The sequence below is a fragment of the Epinephelus moara genome, chromosome 12 (genome assembly GCF_006386435.1).
Source record: "Epinephelus moara isolate mb chromosome 12, YSFRI_EMoa_1.0, whole genome shotgun sequence".
Lineage (NCBI taxonomy): Eukaryota > Metazoa > Chordata > Actinopteri > Perciformes > Serranidae > Epinephelus > Epinephelus moara.
Genome location: NC_065517.1, coordinates 30,090,558 through 30,104,033, shown reverse-complemented (window position 1 = coordinate 30,104,033; position 13,476 = coordinate 30,090,558). Strand labels below are relative to the sequence as shown.

The 13,476-nt window shown below is 41.6% G+C and overlaps 1 protein-coding gene across 1 annotated transcript; it reads left to right on the top strand.

Annotated features, from left to right (window-relative positions):
- Positions 1-944: 944 nt before the first annotated feature.
- On the top strand, positions 945-11,694 carry fam167ab (family with sequence similarity 167 member Ab). Its single transcript, XM_050058252.1, has 3 exons — positions 945-1,069; positions 7,358-7,923; positions 11,002-11,694. The coding sequence occupies exons 2-3, from the start codon at positions 7,564-7,566 to the stop codon at positions 11,263-11,265; spliced, it is 624 nt and encodes a 207-aa protein (XP_049914209.1). The 5' UTR covers positions 945-1,069; positions 7,358-7,563; the 3' UTR covers positions 11,266-11,694.
- The last annotated feature ends 1,782 nt before the right edge of the window (positions 11,695-13,476 follow it).

Here is a 13,476-nt window from a genome sequence, read left to right as displayed (position 1 = left end):
AGTAAAATATTTCAATGCTATGAATCCAGTGGTGCTTAATTGTCCGTATTGAGTATTCAGTGGCTGTTCAAATTCAATCACTTAATGTCTCTTATTTCCTTCCATATTCGAAGGCTAGTGTAGTTGCGTGTCACATTAAATCAGTGAATTGAATGTTGTATTTTAACGAAAAGATATTGCAGGACATATTGTAAAACAGTAAAATATTAGTAATATTGGTTGGCAAATTTACACTACATAGGCTGTGTTACCTTTATTATAAGGCTCAAATATGTTTTCTGCTTTTTTGAATATTGTTTGGTCATAAATGTCTCTTTTGATCATAAAAGTGTCTGACCCCTGCCCCAGTATGCTCCCAGGCTCTCGTCCCCAGCACCATGTGTAATGTGATGGCAGCACTACACTCCTGCAGACAATCAGCTAAAGCTACAAGCTACATTGAAGTGTTTTTATCTGTATTTATTTATTGACTTTATAGACTTTTTATGCGACTTACAACTCCTAATGTGGCACAACTTTATAATAACCACACTGCGCCAGTAAGCTGTAAAATTAATACTTGTGTATTTTTCACATATGTCCACTTTGACACGTTTTTAAAGAGCTCTTTGTATTTATTCTGTCAGAATTTATTATATCAGTCACTTTCATAAGGGTCATTTGAAAACTTTGTGGTTAATCAGTCTATTTATGTGTCCAGTTTTTCACATTTTGTACTTCCGGTCCAGTTATGAATAAAAAGTGTATCTGTGGTATCTTGTTGGATGAAAATAAATAATAGTGAGAGTGAAGCTGTCGCCTTTCCATCAGACTGTGGCGCACTTGCAGTGTTATTCATGAGGCGGGAAGTCTGCGAGGGATTCCTGGGATGTCTCCAAGCAACCAGAACCTGACGCAACCCTCCCGCCCCTCCTCCGGCAGCTCTCTGCTCACAAACAAGAGGAGCGTGGAGCTGTGAGGTGGATGATATGAGAGAGGGAGCCGGCTGCAGATGGTGTTCACTGATGTGGCGGCTTGGATCCAGGCTGGAGGACTACACGGTGAGCTGCAGCAGAGGGACTCTCACAAGGTAACAGAGCCGCACAGTTTGAGTTACAGTGATCAGGGTGATGCCGGTGGTGTTTGACTCTGCAGCGGTGACAGAGCTGCAAGAGGAGGGTAACATGACTGTGTGCTCATGTGGAGGATATGTGGACGCAGGATCACTAAGTTTATCTGTTTAACTTTAGTTTTAAAGTACTATGTATCATGCAGAAAACTGAGAACTGGCTACATGTTCAGATACACTAACTTGGCTGCATGAGCTAAATGACAACAATAAGCAAACTTTACCACAACTTTATACTCCTGTAGTGAAGTCAAAGCATGTTCATTTTTACAGTCAGAACTCCAGAGAATGAAGAGAAGCATTAAGTTGTATTGCTGTTATTAACTTTCATACTGTGACAATGTTTTCTCAATGTTTTTTGCTTGTAAGTTATTAAGGAGAGGACAATGTGTCTGTGCATGGGTGTAGATATCAGGGGGGACACAGGGGGACATGCTCCCTTCAATATTTAGGGATGCATGATATAGAGATTTTTTGCCGATATCCAATATGCCGATATACAACAACTTATATGGCCGATAACAGACACCGATATTGATATATCCACTTTTTCCCTACCTAATTTTAGTGATCATCAGTGGAATTAACATCATATTATGCATGCTTACTCCTATTGTGACGGCCCACCAGCAGATGGAGACATGACATGGTTGTTAACGTATGCAATATTTATTCATTGTGCAAATTAAGAAAAAGCATGTTGGTCGATTCTGGTAGTTCATTTTAAAGCCAATATTGGTTGATACCAATGACATGCCGACAGTATTGTGCATCCCTATTTACACCATAAATCAGTGCAGAAAATGCAAAAAAAAAAAAAAAATGAAAGTAGCAGAGGACTTATTTTGACACAGTTAAAGACAATGACACTATAGATCGATGCAAAAAATGCACAGATTGGTGCATAATAATTCACCGGACTGCACACAGGGGACACGCAGGGGACCTGTCCCCCTGAATATTTAGGGTGTGTGTTTGTTCCCCTAATAAATTAATAAAAGTAGCAGAGGACTTTTATTTTGACATGATTGTAAAATTGGTGCATAAAAATTCACTAGAATGCACAGGGGGGACGTAGGGGACATGTCTCTATTAGTATTTAATACATGTGCATTTGTCCTCCCACCCCAACTAAATCATGGAAGCAGCAGAGGGCTTTTATTTTGACACATTTAAAGACATTTACTCCATAGATCAATGCAAAAAATGTAAAAATGATGCATAAAAATTTCCCAGAATGTCCAGGGAGGACGCAGGGGACACATTCCCCTCAGTATTTAGAGCATGCATTTGTCCTCCCCCCCAAAAAAAACAAAACATGTAAGTAGAAGACTTTTATTTTGGCATGATTAAAGACATTGACACCATAGATCGATTAAAAAAAACAAACAAACACAAATTCCTGCATAAAAATTCACCAGAATGCACAGTGAGGACACAGTGGTCACGTCCCCCTCAAGTACCTTTCATTATCTACAACGTGCATATGTCCTCCCCAACAAAAACATGATAAGAGCAGTAGAGGACTTTTATTTTGACATAATTGAAGACATTTACACCACAGATCAATGCACAAATTGGTGCATAATAATTCACCAGAATACACAGGGAGGATGCAGATGACATGTCCCCCTCAGTATTTAGCAGGGGTGGGAATCACCAGAGGCTTCACGATACCATATTATCACGATACTTACGCAACAATACAATATTATTGCCATTTTGCAATGTGCTTAGTATTGTGACTACATATATTGTGATGTATTGCGATTTAATACCTCTTTTAACTGCAAATTGTGTTCCCATTGAAAAAATCTGTCAACATTTGTTTTATCTAATCTCATGCCAGTCATTTTTACAGCATCAAAATGTGTCAAATGGACTGAAAAAGCAACTGATTCTATTGATCTAGCATTCTACCGAAGTTTAATTTTTAGTTGCAATATTAATAATTTATATGATAAAAGAATTGATACTTGGCTTTCTTGTACTGATGCAATATTGCCAGCAAAATAAGGTAATACTCTGCTGTATCAATTTCTTTTTCACCCCAAGTAGGTCTATTTAGGACATGTGCATTTATTCCCCCCAAAAGAAGCAGACTCCAATAGCAGAGGACTTTTATTTTGACATTATTAAAGACATTTACACCGTAGAAAATTGTTTGATGCTCAAAGTTTTCTGGCAGAGGACCCCTAAACTCCCTGTCTCATATGTGTCCCCCACAATGTTGAAATGAAACAGACGCCTTTTTGTGTGTGTGTGTGTGTGTGCGTGTGTTATACATGACAACATCCTATATATATAACACCTGTTGACGCTGGTACGCAGTATGAGCTTTCTTCTGTATTTGTGGTTGGTTCAGGCTGTTAGTGTGTCTCACTTTGAAGCACAGACTGTTTCATTAAGTTTCTGTTGCCATAACGAAGGAGTCCAATAAGCCACAGTAATCGGGTGTTTACCTTTATGAATAGCTTTTGTGTCAGGCTGCTCATCCCTTTGAGTCAACTGTGATCCTGCTGATAGTTTCTATGGATAATGTTTATAAGTATACACTAAAGAAAATACATTTATTATATTATAATACACTATTATATTCCATTTCTGCCAGTATATCCCTCTAAATCCAACACACTGGACCTCTTAATGGAAATGACTCAGATGAGCTACAGACTAAAGCCTGATTAGTTACTCTGCAGTCATGGTTGTTATGTAGACATGCCTCCATGTGCCAGATAGGAGAGCCAGACTTCCTAAATTCTTTAGCCAGACCAGGTTTTGGCATCTCATAACGCCACAAAATAAATTTTATTGGTGTGGCAACGTTGCCGGGCAATCAAACTCTGCTGCCTTGAAACCAGAGGAATGTATGGGTGATGCTCAGCTGGGACATTTGGATAATGAGGATAAATGGTCTTTGTCAGTGTTTGTATTTGCCCCGGACTGCATTTGATATTCAGGATGTAAATTTTGGCTTCCTTAAGAATAAAAGATTTCCTGCTGGTCTATTGAAAAGTGGCAGAGTTCACCAAAAGTGCCTCCAAAACGATGAGGCGGCCAACAAGAGGCTGGTTTGGGGCTTTTGTTGCAATGATTCTAAACCCTTTATGTCTTTATAATTGTGATTACAGCTCTTTATATAACCGCGCACACACACTTTGTAAACCTCTGCGCTGTGCAGTTCCTGTTCACAATATAAATCAATACCTTCCTGCACACACAGGGTCTTTACACACTCTTTAAAAATGCATGTGGACGCATGGATTTTCCTGCTCCTTCACTGGTCTCCTGTAACATGTGGTCTGATTCCCTTAGAGAATGAGAGGATCTGTCTCGGGCATGCTCTGCACAGTCAGAGGTCTATTTTACCTTGCAAAACAGCCAAGCCTATCATTAGATACAGGGGCAATGACTTCACTGCGGGTCTGCTCTGCCCATTATGGAATAACTGAGCACTAACCACTTATTGAGTGCTTTAAGACTTTGTAAGAGGACACTGGGCAGAGAGTCTGCTGCTGCTGCTGCCACTGTTATGAGAGTGTTTTCAATATCACTTACTGTAAGAGGCTGCGTTAAAGATTTAGTGTGTGACTTTATATCCTGAGTCAGTCTTCCACACTCAGCCCGGTGTTTCTAAACTGGCCAGATTAAAAAATACTTAGCTGTAGATGCCATATGTTTGTGGAAATGTAATTGTGTGTTGATGTATAGCACGATAAAATAGAGGTTCATAACTTTGTAATCATGCTAACCTCATGGCTTTATGGATAGCTGGGGGTCGGTCCACCATTTTGGACCAGTCCAATATATGTCAACAACTGCTGGACGAGTTGGCGTGTCTCTTAATCAATGGTGCCTCCAGTCACCCATGACAGTACAGTGACCCCTACAGGACAAATCAGCAACCTGCACATATTTTACACCATGGATGCTCCTATAACATGTGGTCATATTTTTGCATATGTGGATCCATTTTTACATGAAACAGGTTCACTTCCTGTCAGTTTGTGGGTCATGTTACATTTATGACTTTGCTCCTGTGTATTTGCATAATTTTGTTTAATTCCAACCACAGCAGGATCTGTAAATAAATATCTGTGTGAGGTGCAGTTACTCACCACGTCAGCAGGTGGCGACATTCTCTCATGGGGGATAACTGCACCACCTAAGCTAAAACAACGAGCCTATGTAGCATTAGCATCCTTAACACTAATGACAACTGAAAACAACAAGGACAGAAGTTAGCCGCCATTAGTTTGTTTCCAGTGAGCATGGGGAATTTATGCCTTTAAGTATGAGCACACATTACATTTAATGTTAACCATGTGAAATAAAAATGCTCTGTTAGCACCAAGGATAATATTATCGCAATGCTTATTTTCAGTAGGGCGTTAGTAATATTTCCTATTATGTGTTAGCATCGAGCTAATGGGCTAATTTGACACAGGGTTGCAGTGGTGGAAGAAGTACTCAGATCTTTTACTCAGGTGAAAGTACATAAACAAAAAGCTTAAGTTCTCACTATGCAGAACGGTCCATTTCAGCTAAAATAAAATTACTGATGCATTTATCTTTTCATCACTTTAATTTTCACGCCGGTACATGTGGGACTTTTTTGCAGGTAGCAGTCAAGTCATGTTTATCCATTATAATTTATTTGTTCATTATATTTTCTCATTAATAGTCTGAATCTTTGCAGTGGTGGTGGAAGGTAACAAAGTACATTTACTTGCAAGTACTGTACTTAAGTATAATTGTGATGCACTTGTACTTGAGTAGTTCCATGTTCTGCTACCTTATTTTTCTCCTCCATTACATCTGAGATGGAAATACTTTACTTTCAGTACCCTACATTTATTTGATACATATAAATAAACTGCAGATGAAAAACGCAGGCTTAGTAGCTGTGTGGAGACAAACACTTGTCTTTATCTGGACACATTTTCCCCACAATTACAACATGCTAATGTTATTAGCACAAGCCTATGGCATTTTACATTGTATAAATTAGCCTAGTGGCTAGTGGACTTTTCCTGTTCTCATATAAAACCAGGGACAACAGCAACATTTAACAAAGGTAACGGTACATAATCTGGCTTCATTACAACTCACAAGGTTCACCGACAAAACAACTGTCTTATACTTAAAACATTTTCCAAACAAATACAACATGCTAACGTTATTAGCACAAGCCTATGGCATGTTACGTTGTATGAATTAGCCTAGCGACAAGCAGAGATTTCATCTGCTCATATGAAGTCAGGATAAATCACACACAAGACTTAAAATGCTATTTTAGTGGAGGCTTTATTGTCTTCACAATTTATTGTTTCTTATCTGTGAAATTCAACGCAGAAGTATAAATTCCATGAAAAGTTACGCGAAAGAGAAAGTTAGGACGTCACATACATGACTTGTGTAATTGTTAAGTGTTTTCACAGCCTCATACTTAAGCACTTTTATAACAAACTGCGACTTTCTTGACCTGCAAAATTATCTTTAAAATTGACAAACTTCATATGTGTAATTCATAGCACTGTTTAAACAGGATCATTTACTATTGTATGTAGTAAAAAAAGGTCCCATGGCTGTTATTTTTTTTATTCAACAAGCAAATTGTGGTATTTCAGTTGTGTGCTCAAAGCAGCAGAGAGGCAAAACTGAGCACACTTTAATATCTGTTAATCGACAAAAACATTATTGCATATTTTCTTCTGCCCGCAGTGTTCAGGATCCGTACTTTTTGAAATGTGTATTTGTTACATAAGTTTTCAGCAGTAAACAGAGGGGTTGTGTTGTGTACAAGAGCCAGGCTGTCCTCCGTCAGGCTCCACTGCCAGTAGTCTGTCACAGGTTGGTCGAGGCAATAAGCCCCGAGGACAGGAGGTGGAAAATTGCTGATTCATTGACGCGGCCTGTGTTGTTGCTATGGAAACAGTTTGTTCCTGTTAAATGAAAATCCTGGAGTTTTTTTCCCTCAGTGTGCTGATCCGTTATTATTTGATACACGAGAAGTCTGATGCTTGATCTGAATAACTTTACAGAAGAGTGCGCAAACTTTCATTACAGTCATCAGTCAGTCGATCTGAGATATAATCTCTCCAGTCGTAACTGAGCCTGTCGTGCCACAGCCGAGGTGAAGTCTTGCTTGACAGATGTCATGTTAGTTTTGTCTCCTGTCATTTGGATGCGGTTGCCAGTGGTGTAGTCAGCAAATGTTTCATAACGTGCTTCCTGTCTCCTCTGCAGCTCTAAAGATACTTCAAAACACCAATGGAGGGTTTACGGAGCTTTTGAAGATTTACTTTCTGGACAAAGAACAGAGGGAGTGGACGCAGCAAGGACAAAAACCTAACTATGGTCATTTGTAACACTGAAAGAGGCCACCAATGACGAGCAGATATCTCTTTTCATTTTGACACATTTTTTGAGGAGCTTTTTTTAACAGATTAATAATGGATGCTCCCTCAGCTCCTCAGATTACTGTGGACAAGTCTAATGTCCTGGAGGAAGCAGAATGTGGGAAAGATCTGCCCACAGATGACCATCTCATGAACTTGAAGGCCCTGACGGAGAAACTAAGACTGGAGACCAGGAGGCCTTCGTACCTGGAGTGGAAAGCCCGACTCGAGGCGGAAAGTTTCAGAGAGTCTGGAACTGGAAAAGGCTCAATCAAAGTGGAGCCTGAGGGGAAACTGGTCACCCCCAAAGAGACTGTGGTGAAGTCTGATGTGATTCAGCGCAAGTTGCCGTCGGGTGTACCGAAGGGATTTGAGAACATCGATGAAGCGCTCAGCTGGCTGAGGAGAGAACTGGTGAGACTAAGAATGTACACAGTTAACTGCAATGTGTTAATTGGTTAATAGCTGAGAATATTTTTAAATCGATTACGCATGTTGTTGTATAGGTTAATTTTGCCACTCTTCAGCTCACTGCACTGTACAGACAGAAAATGTGCCCACTACTCACCCTCCTGTCCTTACTGTTTAGCTGATGTTAGCCCTGGCTACTCTGACCTGCACGCCAGCCGAGTTAGGTGGGAGCTAGTTTGCAGCGCCACTCATTTAGCAATTACCGCTAGCAACGGCATCCCAACCTAACAGTGTTGCTGAGGAAACACTGTGCCCACCCTCCAGTCTACCCCCAGGTTGCCCCTGTGAGTAAGCAGCTTAATTTTGAGCCTCAAGCCCCCTTTGGCATTGTTAACTACTATTAGCTCTGTTAGCACTGTCAGCAGTGTCAGCACTGCTAGTTGTGCTAATGTAGCTAACAATGCTAACAGGGTTTTGCGGCTCAAGTGAACTGGGGGAGACCGGAGGATGGCCTTCATGATTCCACAACAAGGTTGTCCCTTCACTGAGACGGTATTACCAGCGGTAATCACAAGTAAGCGTAGCTGCTGGCTAGCTCCCACCTGACCCGGGTGGTGAGCAGAGCAGCGCAGCAAAGGCTAATGCAAGCTAACCAGTGGAGACTGAGGGGGTGGGCAGTTGGCACTATGTTCACATGTTAACACGGCTTGCTGTCTGTCTGTCAGCACAGCCAACAGAAAATGAAATAAAAAGCAAAACATTTACAGCACAAAATATTAAAATTTTACCACCTCTAAATGGATAGAGCTTTGAAATGCGGCGCTAAAGCTCATTGAGCTCAAAAGGAAAGGCCTCATATATTTAGGCTCATTTTGCATTTTTTTCTTCACAAATTAACCAGTTAGGTAGCTGTTAATGGGTGTTGAGCTGTCAAAAGCAAAACTAATCAAAACATCTTTAGGTGAGACATTGATTGAATTCCTGACAATGCAAATGTATCATCTATCTTTGGAATATTTATTTTTGTGTAGCATTGGTGGCCCTTTTCCAAAAATCTTGTTCAGACGCTTTAAAACTCATCATACAGTATATTTTGTAGGATATTTTGAGCTTCAAACACACACTTTCATTCACGTCGTTAATTTGAAGAGCCTTATAATTTTGCAGTTAAAGGCCAGAATAGAAAATTACTTCCTGCTACTTAGCTAATTAGAATCTAACAATGGGCACAATGTCCAATTACCAACCACAAGAATCCCATTCACATTAGTGAGTGAGATTGATTGGGACTCAGGCAATAGACATTTGTTACACACAGATTTGCAAGTGTAATCATTTTTACTCTGCTCAATTACTCTGCACATTCACCCACGGTTCATGAGCTTGGACTGAGCACGCAAGGAGGCACAGTCAGAGGCAGAATCATACTCACACACACAGTATGAGGCCACCAGCGCTTTGCACAAAGACAGTGGACGAGGGAGAAGATTATGATCTTTGCACAGACGCTGGCACAAAGACAGTGGACACGAAAGCGATAAAATTGAGAGAGCATATGATTAGAAACTTGTTTGTGGATGTCCCACTGTGAGTTTTCTTTACAGATTTTGTCACAGAATAAGGTCTGAAAGCATGGACCTGCAGTGAATCTAGATAATGTCAGCTACTAGTACATTGTGTGAATCATATTTGAAGGTAAAACAGTTCAGGATATAACTAAAAATTATGTTTAAAGTTATAGTTTGACATTTTGGGAAGTACGCTTATTTACTTTCTTGCTGAGGGTAAGATGAGAGGATTGATAGCACACATGTCTGCACAGCTAGGCAACAATTAGCTTAGCTTAGTATAAAGACTGGCAACAACTAGCCTGGCTATGTCCGGAGGTAGCAAAATCTGCCAACAAGCACCTCTGAAACTTATTAATTAAAGGGATAGTTCAGATCTTTTGAAGAGGGGTTGTATCACGTACTTATCCATAGTCATTGTATTACCTACAGTAGGTGGCAGCAGGCATGTACGAGTTTGGAGAAGCAGACTGGAGTACTGACACAGAAGCTAAGCAATGTACTGCTGTGGTCAGGGGCAGCAACTTAACTTTTTTTTTTACGGTTTATAGATTAGTTTAATGTTGTGTTTACACTGAACGCAATGTTTTATTTCAAGTCACTTTACTGGCCCGAGTTTGAATGCTAGAATATTTTGTGTACTAGCTTTATACGCGCGAATAACTCATGTCATACAGGTGTGAAATCGCTGAATCGACGAAGGAACTTCCACTGCTACGTCCTCAGTGTCACAAGTCCCCAGAGGATCTCAATGCTGATTGGCTATCGTGGCGGGAATTGGTCGCTTAAGTTCAAATTTGTCAACTCTGGTGAATAAGCGTATGACACAAAATCACGCTACTTGCTACTCGCGTATTTTGCATCGCGCCCATCGCAACGCCCTGTGGGTATTCGTGTCTAATCGTGTCTTTACATTGACTTTACATGCACAACACAACATAAGTTTCAACTTCCATTTAAACATCAGGGAAATAAGTCGTTAGGAACATTGCTAACAATAACACAAAATTGATCGAGGAAGCAGTGCACCAGCAGCTCCTGTGTTCAGTGATATTAAATTACTATATTTCTGGCTTCAAGGAAATCGATATAACGGCTTCACTTACTCGACAGAAGTCGTTTGACATTAAGGCAAAGCAGTGAGAATATTCTAAAAATAGTGTACCCTTAAACAGAAGGTGATTTTTGAAGGCTGGACTTGCTTGGTTCTCCAAACTGGAGGCATGCCGACTACTGTGGGTAATACACTGACTATAGATAAGTATCTCATACAACACCACTTAAAAAAAGCATGAACTGTCCCTTTAACACCCCCTGTAAAACTACGAACCTTGTGTTGGGAGTTTTTTGTCAAGTTGCCTGATGACTGTCTCAAAAATCATTTACTCAGCCAAAAGAACATTGCGTTTTCTGGTATTTTCACTCGACTCCAACATGTTCTAGCTGATAAAGTGACTAATGAGTGAATCAGCAGGTTTGTTTGAGCTCCACTGTTTCTGTCTCTCCCCATCAGACAGACATGCGCTTGCAGGACCAGCAGCTGGCGAGGCAGCTCATGCGGCTCCGCAATGACATCAACAAGCTGAAGATAGAGCAGACGTGCCACCTGCATCGCCGGATGCTCAACGACGCCACCTTCGGCCTCGAGGAGCGGGACGAGCTGTCGGACCTGCTGTGCGAATGTCCGGTCACCCCGGGGCTCGGCCTCTCTGCCCCGCTGAGACTCATCGGCGTCACCAAGATGAACATTAACTCTCGCCGCTTCTCGCTCTGCTAGTGGCCGTAATGTCACTTCAGGGAGAGAACAAAGCTGCCTGTCTAATACTACCTTTGCTCCAGTGCAACATGACAGCCCTGGCCATTTGTTAGATTGTGGTGAAGTCTTACTGACCACAACGTTGGGAGGATGGCCCGAGATGTAAACCCTGTTTTACTGCCTCTATAATTACAGAGAGAGATTTAGGTAATGTATATTATTTAGACACAAGAATTTGAGTGTAGTAGGTACATATATAGTGTGTTTGCCACTAAACTATACATGGCAGCTACATACAGAAACCTCTGTCTTAAAACCGCAGCACATTTTAGACCTTTAGAGCATCGTGACTTCAAACAGAATACTTTTTAAACTCCAGTGAAACAATCTCAGCTTATTCCTGTCCACTTTTTTAAGCCTTATCAGTCACACTGTTACAGTAACCCAAAATGTTTCCATATACTGTTGCTTGTTTGTAGGGGCTTTCATGGTTTCTGTCAACAAGCCAAGATTTATTAAGGACAGATTAAATATTTAAATAAATTCTTACTGCTTACAGACCTCTCTGTACACTCTTAGAAATAAGGGTTTCAAAAGGGATCTTCCTGAAGGGCTGAGGTTTGACCCAGAGCCATATGCTCCTGTAAGGAAGGAAGGAAGAAAGAAAGAAAGAAACATAATTATGTAGGCTTATCTTCCATTTTGATATGAGTCCATAACCGGTCCCACGGTGATACTCCTTTCTCCTGATCGCCATTTATTCTACTGAGCATACATTCAGAAGATGCTATTTCCACCATTACATTAACCCATTCTTTCAATTCCTGGGCCTTTGTTATCTTCCAGTGTCTTAGGACAACTTGACAGGCAGTTATTGGACCCACAATAATAACAGAAAATGGACACCTGGATTCGTTTGGTATTTGCAACCGATCCCTCAGTAAACACAACTTTGGTTCTTCATGGTTATTCAATATTAAACAAACTTTCATTTGTCTTTTCTTCAAATGTTTGTGTCCCTATGTATCATTCTGGGTCCCCTCTCTAAATTTGGAGGTTACTACGGGTTCGTGATCACAGCGCAGTCGCAGCTCTTCGTGAGTTCTTTTTTCGTCAGCAGCAGTTTTTGACTCAGGAGTGGATAATTGATCTGTCAAGTCGTTCAGAGCGTCAGAGAGGAGCAGCTGCTGCAAGTGAAGGCATACTTCTAGACGCAGCAGAATGAACAGTTGAGTTTCACTTTCAATGCGCCTGACGTTCTGCTGCTGCATCTCTGCCCCAAGTGCGCTCTGCACCATGACAGTGTGGTGCTATACTTGAAACATCTAGATGGCACGGCATAGGGTGTTTCGGGACATAGAACATCAGACACCCTCACCTGGGCGGCGACGGGGTTGATCAGTCACCAGCTTGTGTCCAAGTAGCACAGTAAACCATGGATCTGCCCTCTTGATCCACAGCCACCTTGAGGCCTCTTCTGCAGCCTCACTGATGATTCTGGTGGCCTTCCTCTCCTGCAACCCTCTGATGCAAAGGAGCCTGAGTGCTTGGCACAGATTGCCCTGCATAACCCCTGTAGCCCATGTCGATTGACTCACAGCGGGCCCTCCAACCACTCTCTCTACAGGCCTCTAACAGCTCAAGGTATTGGCCTTATTTTGCTCATGGGCCTACAAGCACTCCTTGCTTTGTGGAGTCAGATGTTAAGACCAAATCTGGCCTTAGTGACGTCCTTGCAATATGCTCCAAAGCTTAAGCTGCCTCCCAAGGTCCACTTTCAACTGCCAGTCACGAGCTGAGGCTAGCAGCCCAGTTGAGACGGCTTGTTAGTAGCTGATCGTATATATACTCAAATAGTGCTCCTTATGAACAGTCCAGCTCCAAAAATAGAAAATGTATTTGTGGAGGAGAAGGGTGGATTGCCCACTCCAGGTCGGGGGGGAGGTCCTGCCTCAGGTGGAGGAGTTTAAGTATCTTGGAATCTTGTTCACGAGTGAGGGTAGGATGGAGTGGGAGACTGACAGGCGGATTGGGGCGGCGTCAGCAGGGATGCAGGTGCTTAACCGGTGCATTGTGGTGAAAAGGGAGCTTAGCCAGAAAGCGAAGCTCTTGATTTACCGGTCGATCTACATTCCAACCCTCACCTATGGTCACGAGCTCTGGGTAGTGACCAGAAGAACGAGATCGCGAGTACAACCGGCCAAAATGAGTTTCCTCTGCAGGGTGGCCGGG